General features: G+C 39.8%; 2 protein-coding genes across 11 annotated transcripts in view; both read left to right on the forward strand.

Moving 5' to 3' along the window:
- The window catches only part of NDUFV2 (NADH:ubiquinone oxidoreductase core subunit V2), a 38,096-nt gene extending 34,978 nt beyond the window's left edge, over positions 1-3,118 (forward strand). For both annotated transcript variants that reach the window (XM_074201608.1, XM_074201609.1), the window contains exon 8: positions 2,938-3,118. In XM_074201608.1, coding sequence (XP_074057709.1) covers positions 2,938-3,031 — 94 coding nt within the window. In that variant the 3' untranslated portion in view covers positions 3,032-3,118. The remainder of the gene's footprint in view (positions 1-2,937) is intronic.
- Positions 3,119-7,731: 4,613 nt separating this feature from the next.
- ANKRD12 (ankyrin repeat domain 12) overlaps positions 7,732-16,450 on the forward strand; it is a 202,872-nt gene continuing 194,153 nt past the window's right edge. For 8 of the 9 annotated variants that reach the window (XR_012471634.1, XR_012471635.1, XM_074201603.1 and 5 more), the window contains exon 1: positions 7,732-7,827. The gene's annotated coding sequence lies outside the window, so the exon portion shown is untranslated. Of the gene's footprint in view, positions 7,828-8,528; positions 8,597-16,450 lie in introns of those variants that run through there. The other variant, XM_074201600.1, reaches the window with a different exon arrangement.

Consider the following 16,450-nt stretch of genomic DNA (forward strand, 5'->3'; position numbering starts at 1 on the left):
CATGAAGAAAAATGAAATCCAGATTACAGAAATCTCTAAACTTCAATTCTTAGCAAATATTTTAATAACAGCAAACTTGAGTAGCTTGTATGTTAACTTTTCTTTGTCTGCATTACTTCCAGAAGTTTATTTTTAAAAAATTCTTTGTTAATCAAGAAATGAGTACAAATGAAGTTGGATGAAAAATCATTCTTTTAGACCAAGATCACCACCAAACTGAGTAATTTTTACAAATGTTTGAGGTTTCCATTGTGATAGAAAACTGCTACTACCCCTCTTGTGGTCATAGAGTAGTGTCTTAGAAAGCAAAAACCGCTCATTGTCTCTGAAGTCATAATTGTGGAGTGGGCTGAGATCTTGATTTTGATGTTTGCCACCTGTGATAGGATTTTGGATAATTCCTGGGCTTCAAGTCCTTTTTTTGAAATGAGAGGATGGGACTAGATGACCCAAAAGAACTCTTCTTGCTCAGAATCTGTATTCTTTCAATTTAATGTTAATGTTCATAAATTAAACTCAAAGTAGAGATATAAACGTCTATGGGGTTAAGTGACTTGCCCAAGGTCACACAGCTAGGTAATTATTGTGTGAGGGCAGATTTGAACTCAGGTCCTCCCAATTCCCAGGGCTGGTGCACTATTATCCACTATGCCACTTAGCTGCCCCTTAGGTAAATAATTTTAAATTAAATCAAATATTTGAGTCCCATAGTACTTGGCTAAGTCGATTCTGAGATTGGTCATATTTTAAATGAATTCAGAAATACTAGTAGTCATCTAAAACATCAAAGTACTCACTGTGGTTAACTTTTCTAAGATTATATATGGGTTAGGGAGTAGATTTTTTTAAAAAATCTCGTTTAAATTTTTCCTCATTGAATGTAATGAAGTTACATGGTTTGACAATTTTGCTTTGTGATGTAAAAAAAGGGGGGGGATTACAGAACTAAGACCAAAGGAAGCCAGAGTTCTTTGATAACTGTTATTTGACCCTATACACATTATCTTTTATAATTTTTATATTAAAAATTATATTGATATTACTACCATATTATTAAAGAATCAGTAGTTAGGGGACTTGATAGTTTTTATAATTTCTGGTCCCCATAAGGCCAAATTTGAGAGTTTGGATATGTTAAAGATAAGGTCAAGGTATCAGTGGGAGATCAAATTCATTTACTTTTGGAAATGGATTGTAAAGAAAAAGTATAGGTAAGTAGATGACATTTTAAGCAAGTAGATTAGGGAAATAATTTCATGGAGCATTTAATGGAGGAAAAGAAATCAAAAGTATTATCAACTTTTATGTTTATTATCCACTTGGAACTTATTTTCTGCTGCATAATGGAAGTTCAGATTTAGGTATTTTTATCTTTTTGTTAACATATTGCACCAAGAAATTGATAAAATTCATATTTGAAAATGTCACTATTTGCCCAAGTGGAATAAAGAGGCATAAATCAACCAACAGGAACTACTTTAGAAAACCAAAACACTAAAATTAGAGTCTTGAATTTCCCTGTGTTAAGTATCATTGAAGAGAGCTAGGTCTTGAATTTCCCTGTGTTAAGTATCATTCAAGAGAGCTAGTTTATAAAAAGTTGACTGCTACAGAGATAGTGACAGTTAACAAACTTAAAGAGAGAGCAAAGTTAGAAATGGATTTGAAACTGAATGAACCAGTCAGCATCTATTAACATTTTGAGTGAAGGCAGGGTAAATCATCAGAAAGTAAGAGGAATGAAAATTAGTAGATGTTGAGACTGGCAAGTTGATTTTAGGAGCTGGAGAGTTGAAAATAGAATAAGACAGGTTGTTACCTACTTTTTTTTTTTAATACATAGAGCTTTATTAAAATAATCTCATTGAGAGCAGGAATTTTATTCTTCATATTTGTATCCTCAGGACTTAGCCCCAATAGATAAAAAATCAAATAAGTGTTTGCTTCTTCAGAATCTGTGTCCTTCATTTTTACTTTTTGTTTGTTGGAGCTTGCTTGCTCCAGTAGCTGTACTCTTCATTCAAAGGATATTTTTAGATAATCATAACACCAACATATCCTCTTATCAAAAAAGTACAAATTACAAGTATGTTGTGACTCTGCTCCCCGGGCATTATTTTCAAGCAATTCAATATTCTCAAAGCCAACAAGAACCCATTACTTTTATTTCCAAATAAAGTCATTGTAAGTTATTTTCAGTACTGTCTAGGTAGAAGAGCTAAGCCATATTGAGAGTAATTGACAGGTCCTCAAACCCATCAGTGAATTATGACAATTGTCTACCCCAAAAGTGGAGACTTCCTCGGCAAAACAGGCAAATGAGAATTGTTTGTTTCAAAAAGCCATGAATGCAGCTAAAGTAGGTGCTGTGGAGCACTTAATGCTTCCTTAGGTATCAAAGATGCCAAAGATATCCACTGCATCCCAGGCAATGGTCAGTTGCCTTGATTTTTGTCTTCCATTAGACCTCCTTGTTCAGGGTCAGGCAGCTAGAAGAGTTTACTTGATATTGTGTCTAGTTTTGAAAGCTGGCATTTCAGAAAATGACTTTTGTATATCCATGCCAATGTTCATTTACTTGAGTTAATTGTTTTTTTCTCCCATTTTAACCTATTTCTACTATCCTTTTCTTTGAAGAATTGTTAATTTTCATGAGTCTAATGCTAAATCTTTCAGGAGGGAAAGAGGAATGAATGGCAGTGTTTAAATCAATCCAGTTATAAGTTGAAAGAATTAAGAATTAAGAATTCAGCCCATACTTTCACTTTAAAATGACTGAACAATAAAAATTCATTATTTTCTCTTGAGGTTTGAACTTTTAAAAATTATTCCTCCCCTACCCTTCTACTTAATAATCCACCTGAGACTGTTTAAATTCTTTGAGATTATTAGTAAAAATCTGTGGAATAAATAATTTTTTTCTTTTTCTCTTTAAAGGAGTGGACGTTTCTCTTGTGAGCCAGCTGGTGGTCTTACATCTTTGACTGAGCCACCCAAAGGACCTGGTTTTGGTTTGCAATCAGGCCTCTAAGTAATTTGATGAATTTGTTTAGGAACCCTAAACAAATCTGTGAAAATATTTCTCAGTACATTAAAATAAATTAAATCTCCCTACAAATGCAAATGTTTAATATTGTATATTTTGGTTTGTGTTTACCCTAGTGATGACATGACCTTTACAATTAATACTATGTAATAAAACCACAGAACATCCTCTTTAAAACATTTTGGATGTTTTTGGCTAACATAAGCATAAGTTGTAGTAAAAACATTTTTTCCTAAATATATCCATTTCAGCAACATATTTAGATTTGACATAAAAAAAGTATCTTATAAGAATTAAGTGTGGTTTTTATCACATTTTAGTTTTTTAAAACTATTTTGATATTTTGCTGCTATTTTAATTACCATTGAGTTAACATGATGATGATAGTTAAGTGCTATTTAAATGTTCGCTATTTTCGCTATGTGCCATGCACTGTGCCAGGGATATGTGTGTTTATATAAGTCTATCAAATGGTAAACTTACTTGAATCAAACTTTAGGTAGTGGAATAAGAAATTATCCCGTTTTCAGAACTGCCACTTTAAAAAGGAAAGCTTCCATTATGTATAGACATACTAATTATTGTCTTTGGCTATTTTGACTCAGAAAGATTACTAACAATTCAGACATTCTTTTTAGTGGTGCAGATACCACAAAATATATTTCCTATTCAAGTAAAAAAAATACTGATAATAATTCTGCAGGGCTGAATTATACTTTTTACTTTGAAGTACATAGTGTAAATGACTATCAAATTTAAGTTACCCAAAAAAATCACTTGTCTATTTAGAGACTGAATTTTCTACTAGCAAACAAACACCAATAGCTCCAAATCACAATTATGTCCTCTTAAGCCATTCTTAAAATTTAAACTTATTTTTTTAGAAATATCTTTGAGCTCTGCTAAAAGCCTTCTCTGATATCAATTTTACCTTATCTAAAAAATTCTGAAAGCATAAAGGCATAGCTGAATTTAACTTTTTTATTACTAATGTCTATTTAATGCTTTAATATAAATATTAAATAATTAGTCATCGTTTCTAAATTAGAAAAGTTAAAGAGCTGAGGTCAAGAACCTTGAAACAAAGTGAATGATCCATCAGTCTTAACCATCTAAAATCGCTCAATCTATATATAATGTGTTAAGGGAATGGAGTGGAAGAAAGCATGTCATAATGCCTTAGTGTTCTAAGAGCTTTAATTTTGTCTTCCACCAATGCAGATTGCAAACAACCCTTCTATAATTTAGTAGATGATCTTTTAGAGTTATTCTTCAAAGTTTAGCTTTGAACCTCCCTGAATTAAGCTAGACTGCTCAACAGAAATACAGATTCCCATGAGGCTCATACTCGAAAGCTTTTCTAGTTTGGTAGTCTACCCTGAATTTATTCTTTGCTGACCTAACTTTCAGGAATCTAGGGTGTTAACTCCACAATAAGGTATCACAGAATTTTAATTGAGAAAACATGCTTAAGGATAACGTTAATATGTATGATGCTAATTTTGCTTCAGATTAAAGTTTCAGATAGATCAGACTTTGTGTAAAATATCCAAAATGTCTGCAGACAGTATGTTCAGAGTACAGACTGTGCTTCATCCCAATTTGCACATTTTAATACAGCATATGTATGATTAAAACTTGAATTTTGCATTTTTATATTGCCAAAGCCAGGACACCAATTTAAAAGATTTATTTTGTATATATTTATTTAAAAATATAAACTCTTTTTGGACTTTGTATTGTGCCCAGCAGTATAGTGCCTGCCAATACAGATGGCACTAAATAAATCCTTGTTGAGCTGAACTACCCAGTATGACTAAATTCAATTAAAAATTTATACCGTTTTCAAAACAACAAGAAACTGTTGTTGAGAAATCAGCATTTCTAAACTGCTGAGCTAGTAAATGAGAACTGTTCCCCAGTGAGTTCATGGCAAATTAGTCTAGGTAAGAAAGATGCTGTGAAACCAGTAGGGAGTCATCACGCACTTCCTGCCCTTAAATCTTTAGCTTGTTTCAGTGGGAGAATTAAAGGGCAATTTACGGCTTAAGGGCAATTGATTAGCCCTTTAAAGAGTTCAGCTTTTTTCTTGTCTCTTAGTACATTCGAGTACTTATGGAAAGTGACAGTTATGAGGATAAAAACAAAAAAGTACAACTTGTCAAAAAGAATTACTTTATTATTATAAGGACCAGAAAAGTTTTAATTCTACAGTTTTTGGTTGTGTGAAATTTCTTGTGACTAGATTAACATCGACTACTCCAATACTGCAAAAAAAAAAGTATGTACTCTAACAGCATTTCAACTATGTATGTAATCAATTTAATAACAAATTTTGCAGATATAGATAATGTAGCAATGTAGGTAAGCAGGTATTACTATAACTCTCATTATACAGATGAAACTGAGGTATAATCTTGGACTCTCCTGATTCCAACTCAAACTTCACATCCTACTTCTGACACTTAGGTAGGTAGCTAGGTAACCCTGGGTGAGTCACTTCACCTCTCAGTTCTCTCTAGGTAACTCTTCAGATTCTATATTACACAGTAATCCTTATACCAGTAGTCCTTATATTATTTAAATCACATGTCCAATTTCTATCCTTGTTATATTGTGTTTTTAAGGCATTTACACCCCACCCCCCCAAAAAAGGGCACAAACTTACACCATGCTAAGCACCTATTTGTAGTTTGAGTATGTCTTAAATTCAATGAGTCCTCCCCCCCGAAAAAAAGTATCTTGAGAATTTAAAATTACAAATGACCAAAAACTGGAAGTAGAGTTGGAATTTGGTATATTAAGGTTTCTGAGAAACCCATACATAAATTTTTTTTAAAAATGTATTTACTCCAATACTCAAAAAATTTCTACTTAAGAAGACACTGTTCTGTCAAAAGCTACTGCAGTGTACAAATAGGGAAATTAAAACTTTGTCAGGCTTCTTGGCCAAAAGGCATGCTTTTGTCAAATATCTCGGCAAAACTATTTTGTGGATCTAGCACAGTGCTCTTCAAAGCTACATTGAATTAATTCCCTTGGATGTTGATTTTTAACTCAATTAAGCATATTTTTTGCCTCTACTGGTTGTACTTGACCAAGTTCTACCGGTGGATACTAAAGAAAAAAACAAGCTGCGCCCTTTTACATTGTATGAAGGGGGTGAAGCCTGTACGCTGATAAGTAGGTAACAAAGTTGAGGGGATGGCACCTTTCTTAATGTTTCGAGCTGCATGAACTACCCGGTTAGACTCATCGGATGATGCTTAGGGAAATGTTCTAGACGTAGAAAATACACGGATCTCTTTTTATTTCTGTGCCCTTTTAGGTTTAAGTGCTATGCCAACACATCCTACAGTTGGGACTGGCAAAAGGTAGAAAAAAAATTCTGCAAACCACAACTTTCTATATCCGCTTGTATTTGTAAACCCCAGTATTCTCATCCTCATCAGTCTGACACTTGGGAACACACAGCATAAATTAGGGTTCCCGTCTTTAGGTGTTCGTTTAGTTGAAAATTGAATTTTACCTTAATTTGGAAAAGGCAACACATGCCAAGGTTGGCACAGGCTAAGCCACGAGCGGCGGGCACTACAGTCAATGTTCCCAGAGGGAAGAGGCCTCGCTGCCGGGCCAGGGAGCCCAGGCTTCACCTCGGAGTCGCTGCTTCAAGTCCACGATCCCAACAAGTCGCTGTGGAGCCGCGGGGGCAGATCCGAGGGCGGCGGCTCCCCGCTGGAGGCGGCCCGGGCTGCGCTCGAATCCTCCCTCCCCGCCGGCGGCCCAGGCTCAGGCCCTGCGGGGGCCGGGGTCCTGCCCCCCGCCCCCGGGGGCCGGCGGCTGGCGCAGGCGCGCCCCGTTCCAACGAAGTGCGCTCCCGCCGCGCCAGCCCGGGCCGATTCATTCCGCCAGAGCTCGGCGCAGGCGCACTGCCGGGCGTGGAAATACTCACTGCGCCATCGGCCCCCGCCCAGCCCGAGCCCCGCGGGCCGGGGCCGGGGCCGCCCCGCACGGCCGCGGGTGGAACACAGCCGCGCACCCCTTAGGGAACCTCGCCCCGCGGCCGCCGCCACTTCCACACGTTTCCCATCGCGGCGCCGGCCGCGCTCCACACCGAAGGCGGGCGGGGAGGCCGTTGGCGTCGCGGCGTCAGCGGCGCCTGCGCCTGCGCCTGCGCCGCAGCCTCCCTCCCTCCGGGCGCCCCCTCCCACCCGGAATCGAATGACTCGGGGAGGTGGGGGCCGGGCAGGGGGAGGGGGATGAGGGAAGGCCGGGATCGGCGGCCGGCCGGCGGGTCTCCGCGGCCAGCGGGAGCGCCCAGCGCCGCGCGGGCCCGGCCTTCCCGTCTCCTGACCCCGCCGGGGAAGGGGAAGGGCAGCGCAGGCCCGCAGGGGCGGGGGGCGGGGCGGCCGGGAGGCGGGGCCGTCACGCCGCGTGTCCCGTGCTGCCGCCGAGTCACGTGCCGGCGCCGCAGCCAATCGCCGCGCCGGGCCGCTGCCGGGAGCGAGCAGGCTGTGGTGAGGGACGGGCGAAGACGGGAGATGTTTTCAAACCCGATCCCGGCAGCGGCGCTAGCGGCGGTTGTGGCGGCGGCGGCGGCGGCGGCCGGGGCGGCGCCGAGCTCCCAGCTGCGGGGCTGAGCCCGGGCCGCGGAACCCCAGCGGGGACGGGCCGGCCGAGGGCCGGGGGGCGTGGCGGGGACCCGGAGGAGCCGGATCGCGAGCTGCCCCCGACCCCGCGGTCCCGCTCCGCCGCTCGGCCCCCCGCGCCTCGCGCACAAGGTAAAGGACGCGCCCCCCTCCGCGGCCCGGGCGGCGGGGCCGGCGCGGCCTCCGGGCGGACACCGGGCGGCTGTCACCGAGCCGGCGCGAGGGGTGAGGGGCGGTGCCGGGAGGGTCCCGGGCGGTGGGAGGGGGGAGTGGACGGGGCGGGGGGGGGGGGGGGCCGCGGGCTGGGCGGGACGGCCCCCGCCTCCCCGTGCCGTCCCGTCCCGGGAGGCTTCCGTAACATGGCGGGGGCTGGGGAGGGAGACGGGCCGCGTGCCCGCGCGCGCGCCCCCGCCGCGAGCCTCGGCCTGGCTGCGGCTCCGGAGAGGCGCGCGCGCGCGCTCCCGCCGCGTTTGTAGACAGCTCCGCGGGGGGGCGGGGCGGGGAGGACCCTGGGAGCCACCCGGAGGCTGGGCACGGAAATGCCCGGGCCGGCCCCGTGTGCGGGCCCGAGGCGGCTCGCTGCCGGGCGTGCGGCCGCTTCTAGAGGACCCCAGAGCCCCGTGCGGGCAGAGCCCCGTGCGGGCAGAGCCCCGTGCGGGCAGAGCCCCGTGCGGGCAGAGCCCCGGGGCGGGCAGAGCCCCGGGGCGGGCAGAGGCCCGGGGCGGGCAGAGGCCCGGGGCGGGCAGAGCCCCCGTGCGGGCAGAGCCCCGGGCGGGCAGAGTCCCCGGGCGGGCAGAGCCCCCGTGCGGGCAGAGCCCCGTGCGGACAGAGCTGACAGCTGGCCCAGCAGCCACACTGCGCGGCTGTCAGAGGCGGAAGTTGTGTCCGACCCGCAGAAAGGGTGAGGAAGCTGTTTAAGCCGCGCAACTGGAGGTGCCACCTGGCCCAGGCGGCACGGTGGCAGCGAGAGCCCCGGTGGTAGCCCAGGCTCTTGAGCGAGCTCCGGGACGTTATGCCTCATATTTATTGGAAAGGTGCCGTTTTCTGGGTATTTTCAGGTTCAATTACCTGATTTTAAAAATGGAGGCAGAAGGAAATCTGGGAAATAATTCTCATAAGTTGTGAACCTGTTGAAAATAAATATTTGGATACATTTTTAAGTATATAGGTCAGTGCAGGAGATCTTCCAGTTTTCTTGAATCATCATGCAAAGGCTTTCCTAGAGATTAGCTCAGCTCTGGCAGAACATAGGCTTTCTTGGCGCCAACTAGCTTAAAAACAAAATGAGATAGAGAAGAGGGTGTAGCAGTTCTAGTCCTAAGTGTTTGGTTTGGTTTTTTATGCTCATTTTTAAATACTACCTGGAGGTGTTTGTTTTTTAAAGATTGGATACAGAAAGACCTTTTATAAAACATACAAGTACTAACTGGACTTTCGAAAAGTCTGTACAAGGGCTTATCTTGAGATAAGATCAGATGTAAATATGGCATTAAGAACAACATATGGTCTTCCTAGAAGGGAAATTAGAACAAAAATAACATACCTTTAAAACTCCACTTAATTTATCATGGTGTGTCTTGATAGAGGCATCAAAGTTGTTGGAGAGGATAGAACGGTATAAAACGGGGGGGGGGGGTGAAGGAAAGAGAATAAAAAATTCACATGGGTTTTGTCTCTGATAGTATGTTCATATCATCAGAAGGGAAAAAAAGCTTTTGATTTGGAAGTCAATGTAAGGGTTTTAAGGAAGGGATTTTGATCTCTTAATACAGAGATGATTCCATTCCTTTCATTTTCTGAAAATACTGCAGAAAAATTACTTTTATTGTTCACCTGCAGGTTTGATAGCTAGTAACCGGTGGAAATATTTGGGAAACATTTTATTTGTAGGGCATTTTTTAAAGATATGTGAAGAAAAATAATTATGGAAAAGAGGCTCTTTAAAAAAGTCTAATACATTTTGTATTTATGTCATCACAATAATTTCTGGAAATCTTCAAAGCTCCTTGAACTTAAACTCTTTCTCATAATAAAATAAAAAATAAGTAAAAACAGCAGCTATCTGAATTTGATAATCTATATGACATTCTGCTCTAATAGTACCCAGCCTTTTTGCCCCAGGAAAGAGGTATGTTTCATTATCTATTCTTTGGAATTTTTAGTTTTTCAGTTACTCAGTTTAGCTTCCTATTGGTTGTCCTATTTACATTATTGTACTTATTGTGTATATTGGTCTTTTGGTTCTATTCATTTTTTATCAGCATATATAAATTTTTACATGTGTCATTGGGTTCATCTTTGAATGCTTTGACTGAAGCCTTTTTGATTGAATGCATAATATGAGTCTTGTTCTGTTTTAAATTAATATTTAGAAATTTTTTGAATTATTCTTTTCTATTCTGTCTTTATTTCTGCCAAATGGAACATAGTTACCAACTTGACCTTCTTGTAATAACAGTCCAGCAGAAGCCTGTCCCACCTCTGCTGACTTTTGTGTATTTAGGCAAATCATTTAACCTCTCTCCACCTGTTTCCTCTTTTCTAAAATGAGTGGGTTAGACTATATGCTTTCAATATTCTGAATAAGATTTTCTCTATGGGAAATTTTGGGGGTGGGGGGAAACAGAGGGATAGGTCCAGACCTGTGATTTCATTAATGGAGCAGCATTACATGCTCCTGGTGTGGAAGCTTTTGCCACACCACTAATGTAAATTGGTAAATCATTTGTAATTTTAAGTTTGAGTTGATTTGGGTACTGAGAGTTTTAGTGGTTTGTCAGTGATCGAACAGCTAATTTTCATAAGAGCTTGGGTTTGGACCTATGTCTCCCTGACTTCCCTGCCAGTACTCTGTTCTCTCCTCTAAGCTATTTTACATAAAGCTTCCCTGGGTTCCAGTGAGGTAAAACATTATTTTTTGGGAAAATGTGTTAATATTTTCTACAAAGTTTTATTGTAAACCTATGAATTTGCAGTCACTGTACCCACGGTTGATTTAACATTGCTTCTAATTGGTAAATTGTCAACTCAACACGAGTACAATTTTTAGTAAAACTTACGTATGTTTTAAATACCACACTGCAGAGAATGCATCTTGACTTCAGGAAATTGTTAGTTCAGATTAGGTTTAGAAGAACATTCTACTTAAGTCCACCCCAACAACAACAAAACAAAAAGCCAAACTTGTTTCTTTCCTAGATATTTTTAATTTTATTTTTTTAAATGAGAATACATGGAAGAGAATTGAGGTGCACTGTATTAGTTTTTTGGCAGTATTCTTAAGATGGGTGGCTCATTTAATGGAATTTGAAAGGTACTTTTGTAAAACCATTTTTTTTTTGTTTTGCTAGGGAAGGAGTTAAAAATATGGTAATTTGTCACTTTTGAAAGCACTCAGACATGACAATAGAGTGAGATTTTTATTTCTGGTCTCTAGGTTAAGCAGTTAATAGAGATGAGAAATTTTGAGTGATTAGGGATTATGAATAGGATTAATGTTTTAATAGTTGAAGGCATTGCCCCTGTCTGTTTTGAAATGTTCACCAAAGATAGATCCCTGGAAAAGCTTCTACAACTTTCCAGGATTGTTGAATTATTTGGTTTTAAGTTTCTAGTTCAATAACTGTATCTGTATTTTTAAACTTTGTATCCCTAATGCCTAGGACAGTGTAGGTACCTGATAAGTGTTAAATGAATTGAGATACATTAATGATGAGTACAGTACAATATTACAAGTTTCCAATACATTTTCTTTAAAGATTAGGATAATAAAGGTTTTGAGTTGGATTGAAAATGTTAACTGAAGGGCTATAAAATAGCAGGCCCATGTCTTCTCTACTTACCTATTGGAATGGGAAGGTGGAATTGACAGGGAAACTGACCTAAGCTGCCAATAAGGAGACGGCTGCCAGGGTCTGCATCCAGGCTTCCTCCTCTATTAACATGCACAGCCAGCAAATGGCCGAGTCTTGTCAAACCTTCTCCAGGGCTTTCTTCATTCACGAAGCCTTTGCCCTAGTTCTGGCTGTCATTCTCCCCCTGAGATGATTGAAGTAGTCTTCTAATTGGTCTCTCTAACTCATCCTTCTACCATCCAGGTTCCATAAAACCTCCAAATTAATATTCTCATAACATAGGCCTAACCATGTTACCTGTAGGGGAAAAAATACAAAATCCTGAACTGGTATTTAAACTCCTTTTTAAAGGTTTATAAATTCACATTTCTGTTTTTCACAAACACCCCAATGCAATTTAAATTTGTTCTGCTTGACTTTCTGATTACATGACACTTATCTTCTGCTTCTGGACCTTTGCCCAAGTGGCTCTGTCTGGAATGCACTGCCCTCTCAGTTCTTCCTTCTAGAATTCCTAACTTCTAAGTACAGATTAAGTACCCCTTCTACTTAAGGCTTTTCCTGATTTCTTTCTCTAGTAATTAACTTTGTACATGCTTTGTATTTACTTATTCATGCACATTTTGTACCTCTCCACCCTTCTACTCTCCAAGTAGAATGTAAACTACTTCAAAGCAGAGTCTAGTTTTGGTTTTGCTTTTTATCCTTACCATTTGTCATCGTAAGTTGTGGATCATAGTTGTTGAATAAATGTCTATTTAGTTATTGAAATAATTTTTGTAACTAGAATACCAAAAATTGTTCATGCCAGGATTCATGTTATGAATGTTATTGTTTCCACAGTTCTGCCTATGAGCTACTAGTTGTCCTGAGACCATTCTTGGAAATAATTTATTCTTACAAAATTGTCTAAGCACAGTTGAAAAAGATAATTCTGGTAGAATCGAAATGATGGTGGAGTGGTGAAATAGGAAGTTTGAGAAGAATATTCTTATTCTCCAACACGTTTCTGAAAATCTCAAAAATTGTCTATAAACACTGAAATCTTTCAAATTAAGGAGGTAGAAGGGAGTGAAAAGATATTTGTTAAACATCTATTATGTGCGAGTCACTATGCTTAAGTGGTTTTAGAAATAATATCTCAAAAAAAAAAGAATATCTCAATCCCTCTGAGGTAGGTGTTGTCATCTCCATTTTACAGGGGAGCATACTAAGACCAACAAAAGTTAAGTAAGTTTTTAGTCAATGTCTAAAGCCTATCTTTGTGATTCTAGACCCTGTGTTCTCTCTGGCTGCCTCTGAGGTAGAACAGCTAAAGTTCATGGAATCTTAAATTTAGAATTGTAAAAGAAACCATATAAGTCATCTAGTTAAACCCTTCTGTTTCACAAGTGAGGCAGCTAAAGCTTAAAGAGGCTAAAGAGATTTGCAAAAGTCAGCTATTAAGTGGCAAAATTGGGATTTGAACCTAGTTCCTGATCCCGTATACTATGTTTTTTATTGCACTGAATTATTTCTCTTATCAAGTTGTGTGCTATTAAACATTTCCTTTGTTTCCTGTCAAGCCAGATTTAAAATATTTTTGTGTGTCTTTTGACAAATAGTTTAGCATTTTGGTCAATACTAATTCAAGAAGTAGAGTTTTAAAATATTTTATTTCACTCCCCTGGCTGGCAGTGTTTATTTGCACCAGAAGTTTGGAGAAAGCCTTTGGATATACTGCAGGTATTTTGCAAGTTATTTGGTGATGAGAGAATGGAGAACAGGGAGGATAGGGAAAGCGGGGGAGTGTTTTGTGTGTTTGTGTCTCTTTGTGTGTGTGTGTGTGTGTGTGTGTGTGTGCCTGTGCATGTTTATTTAGAAAAGTAATACTTTGCAGTTTTCCCATATTCCCAGGCACCTCTTGGAGCCTGTGTTTGGCTGCTACTTGGCATGTTTTTGGAAAAAGAGAAAACTTTAGGTGGCTTCTTCCATTTCCTGAGAGTAGCTACATTTAAGATTAGCGATTGATCTGATAAAATGGAACCATGAATTAAGTATTAAGGCTAAAAACTTCCCTAGAGTAGCAGGATGGAGCATGTATACATATTCATACTTGTTTAACATTATTTCATTTTTCTTTCCAAAACAAATATTCCTATAATTTATATTCCTTAAGTTACCTTCCTAATAAGAATTTGAATTAGTAGGGTAGAAGTATGCTTTAAGAACGTTCTTAATTTTTTTTTTTTTTGTAAGGCAAATGAGGTTAAGTAGCTTGCCTAAGGCCACACAGCTAGGTAATTATTAAGTGTCTGAGACCAGATTTGAATCCAGGTACTCCTGACTCCAGGGCCGGTGTTCTATCCACTGTGCCACCTAGCCACCCTATGAATGGTCTTGATTTTAATGATTAAGAGTAAGAACTCATATACTATTTTTCTCTTTACCAAGTTCTTTACAAACAAGTCTTGTTTTACAGATGAAGAAACAGAATTTAGAGAAGTTGTGACTTGCCCAAGATCATATGGGAATAAATTTTGACTTCAGCTTTAAAGATTTTATTTATTTTGAGTTTTAGAATTTTCCCCCTAATCTTACTCCCTCCCCCCACCCCCACAGAAGGCAATTTGCCAATTTGTTTCCATGGTATACATTGATCCAACAAATTGAATGTGATGAGAGAGAAATCATATCCATTTTTTTTAGGTTTTTTTGGCAAGGCAAATGGTGTTAAGTGGCTTGCCCAAGGCCACACAGCTAGCTAATGATTGAGTGTCTGAGACCAAATTTGAACCCAGGTACTCCTGACTCCAGGGCTGGTGCTTTATCCACTGTGCCACCTAGCTGCCCCCGAGAAATCATATCCTTAAGGAAGAAAAATAATGCATAAGAGATAGCAAAATTACATAATAAGATGTTTTTTTTTCCTAAATTAAAGTTAATAATCCTTGGTCTTTGTTCAAACTCCACAGTTCTTTCTCTGGATACAGATGGTATTCTCCATTACAGACAGCCCAAAATTTTTCCTGATTGTTGCACTGATGGAATGAGCGAGTCCATCAAATTTGATCATTGCCCCTATGTTGCTGTTAGGGTGTACAGTGTTTTGTTTTGGATTTTTTTTTTTTGGTTCTGCTCATCTCACTCAGCATCAGTTCATGCAAATCTCTCCAGGCTTCCCTGAATTCCCATCATTCCTGGTTCTAATAGAACAGTAGTGTTCCATGGCACACATATACCACAGTTTGCTAAGCCATTCCCCAATCGAAAGACATTTACTTGATTTCCAATTCTTTGCCATCACAAACAGGGCTGCTATGAATATTTTTGTACAAGTGATGTTTTTACTCTTTTTTCATCATCTCTTCAGGGTATAGACCCAGTAGTGGTATTACTGGACCAAAGGGTTGACTTCAGCTTCAATGTTCTTTATACTTTAGTTTATTATCTCTCAAATAATAAAGACTGTAGTTCTTTGTATTTCTATATCATCCTTCTTTTGTAAAACTCATTAAAACCTCTTTAAGAAATTGTGGTTAATATTACCTGTTTCAGAGAGAATAATATTAAGCTGTCTGAAGTAATTGTCACTTATGTGAATGAGGAGGATATCTCGTTCATGTGATAAACAATATCCAATAAATATTTATAAATTTATAAATACCTGAAGTGCTTTTCTATCAGCTTGGTGAGATAGGTATTACAAATTTTACAAATGAGGGAATTAAGGAACAGAGCGGTTAAATAACTTCATATTTAACTTGTTCAAAACTAATAATTTACATGCCTGGCTTTGAAACAGGTGCTTTGTTTGTAAATCCAGAGTTCTTTGCATTAAGCCAGGCAACTTCAAGAATATTAGAGGCATAGTTCTTACCTTAGTATTGTGGCCCTAAACCAAGCTACCATTCTGATGAAAATTCATTTATACTAAAAAATAATATGATCAAATGTTCCTAGTTGAATATTGTAATCAAGAAACCTGGGTTCAATCCAGGCATGTATATTTAGTAGTTCTGTACAAATTAATTAAAAGCCATTTAACCATTCTGTGCCTAGGTTTCCTCATCTGTAAAATACCTCAATGTATTGTTAGAAAAGCATAGAAAATATATTTCTATGTAAATATTTATTGTATATTACATTTCATGTAAGTAGAATAGAGATGTCCTATTTAAATAGTTAAAATTGTCTTATAAGTAATTTGAAATGAGAATAAAATTCTCAAGAAAAAGACCTTTTTTGGGGGTGATTATTCCAATCCATTAATGTTTTTTCTTGAGGCAATTAGTCCTGTAGTGATCCTTCTATCATAAGAAATTCATTATCACAGTTTCATGGGCTTAATTTTTTTTTTAATAGACACTTGTAAAGGCTAACACCAAGCTACAACTGAAAACAACCCTTTCTGTTTGCTCTCACACTTTTGAAAGTAAACAGAACTGGCTCTCAGTAAAACTGTGAAGTCTCTGGTTTCCTCTGTTCATATTTTCCTTGACCTTTGTCCTCCCTCCATTTGTTAGCTGTTCCACTCCTGAAAGGTGAAACTTGTACTTTATAAAATATTACCTTATGTTTTTCATGCTAACATTGCCATATTTCCTTCCTTTTAAAAGCCAGAGTCCTAGAAAAAGGTTTCCTACTGTGTGTTGCCTCCATTTCCTCTCCTGTGCTTTACTTCTCAGTCATTTGCATTTTGGTTTCTCACCTCCTCATTCACTGACACAGTTACCTTCAAAATTATCTGTGATCTCTTAGTTGCCAAATCTGATGACTTTTTCTCAGTCCTATCCTTCTTGACTTCATTGTACCATTTGAAATTCTATGATATACTCTCTCTTGCTGAATATTTTTCTCTTCTCTGGGATTTCATGACAAAGTCTCTTAGGGTTCTCCTGTTCCTCTCACTGTCCTTTGCT

The sequence above is a fragment of the Macrotis lagotis genome, chromosome X (genome assembly GCF_037893015.1).
Source record: "Macrotis lagotis isolate mMagLag1 chromosome X, bilby.v1.9.chrom.fasta, whole genome shotgun sequence".
NCBI lineage: Eukaryota > Metazoa > Chordata > Mammalia > Peramelemorphia > Peramelidae > Macrotis > Macrotis lagotis.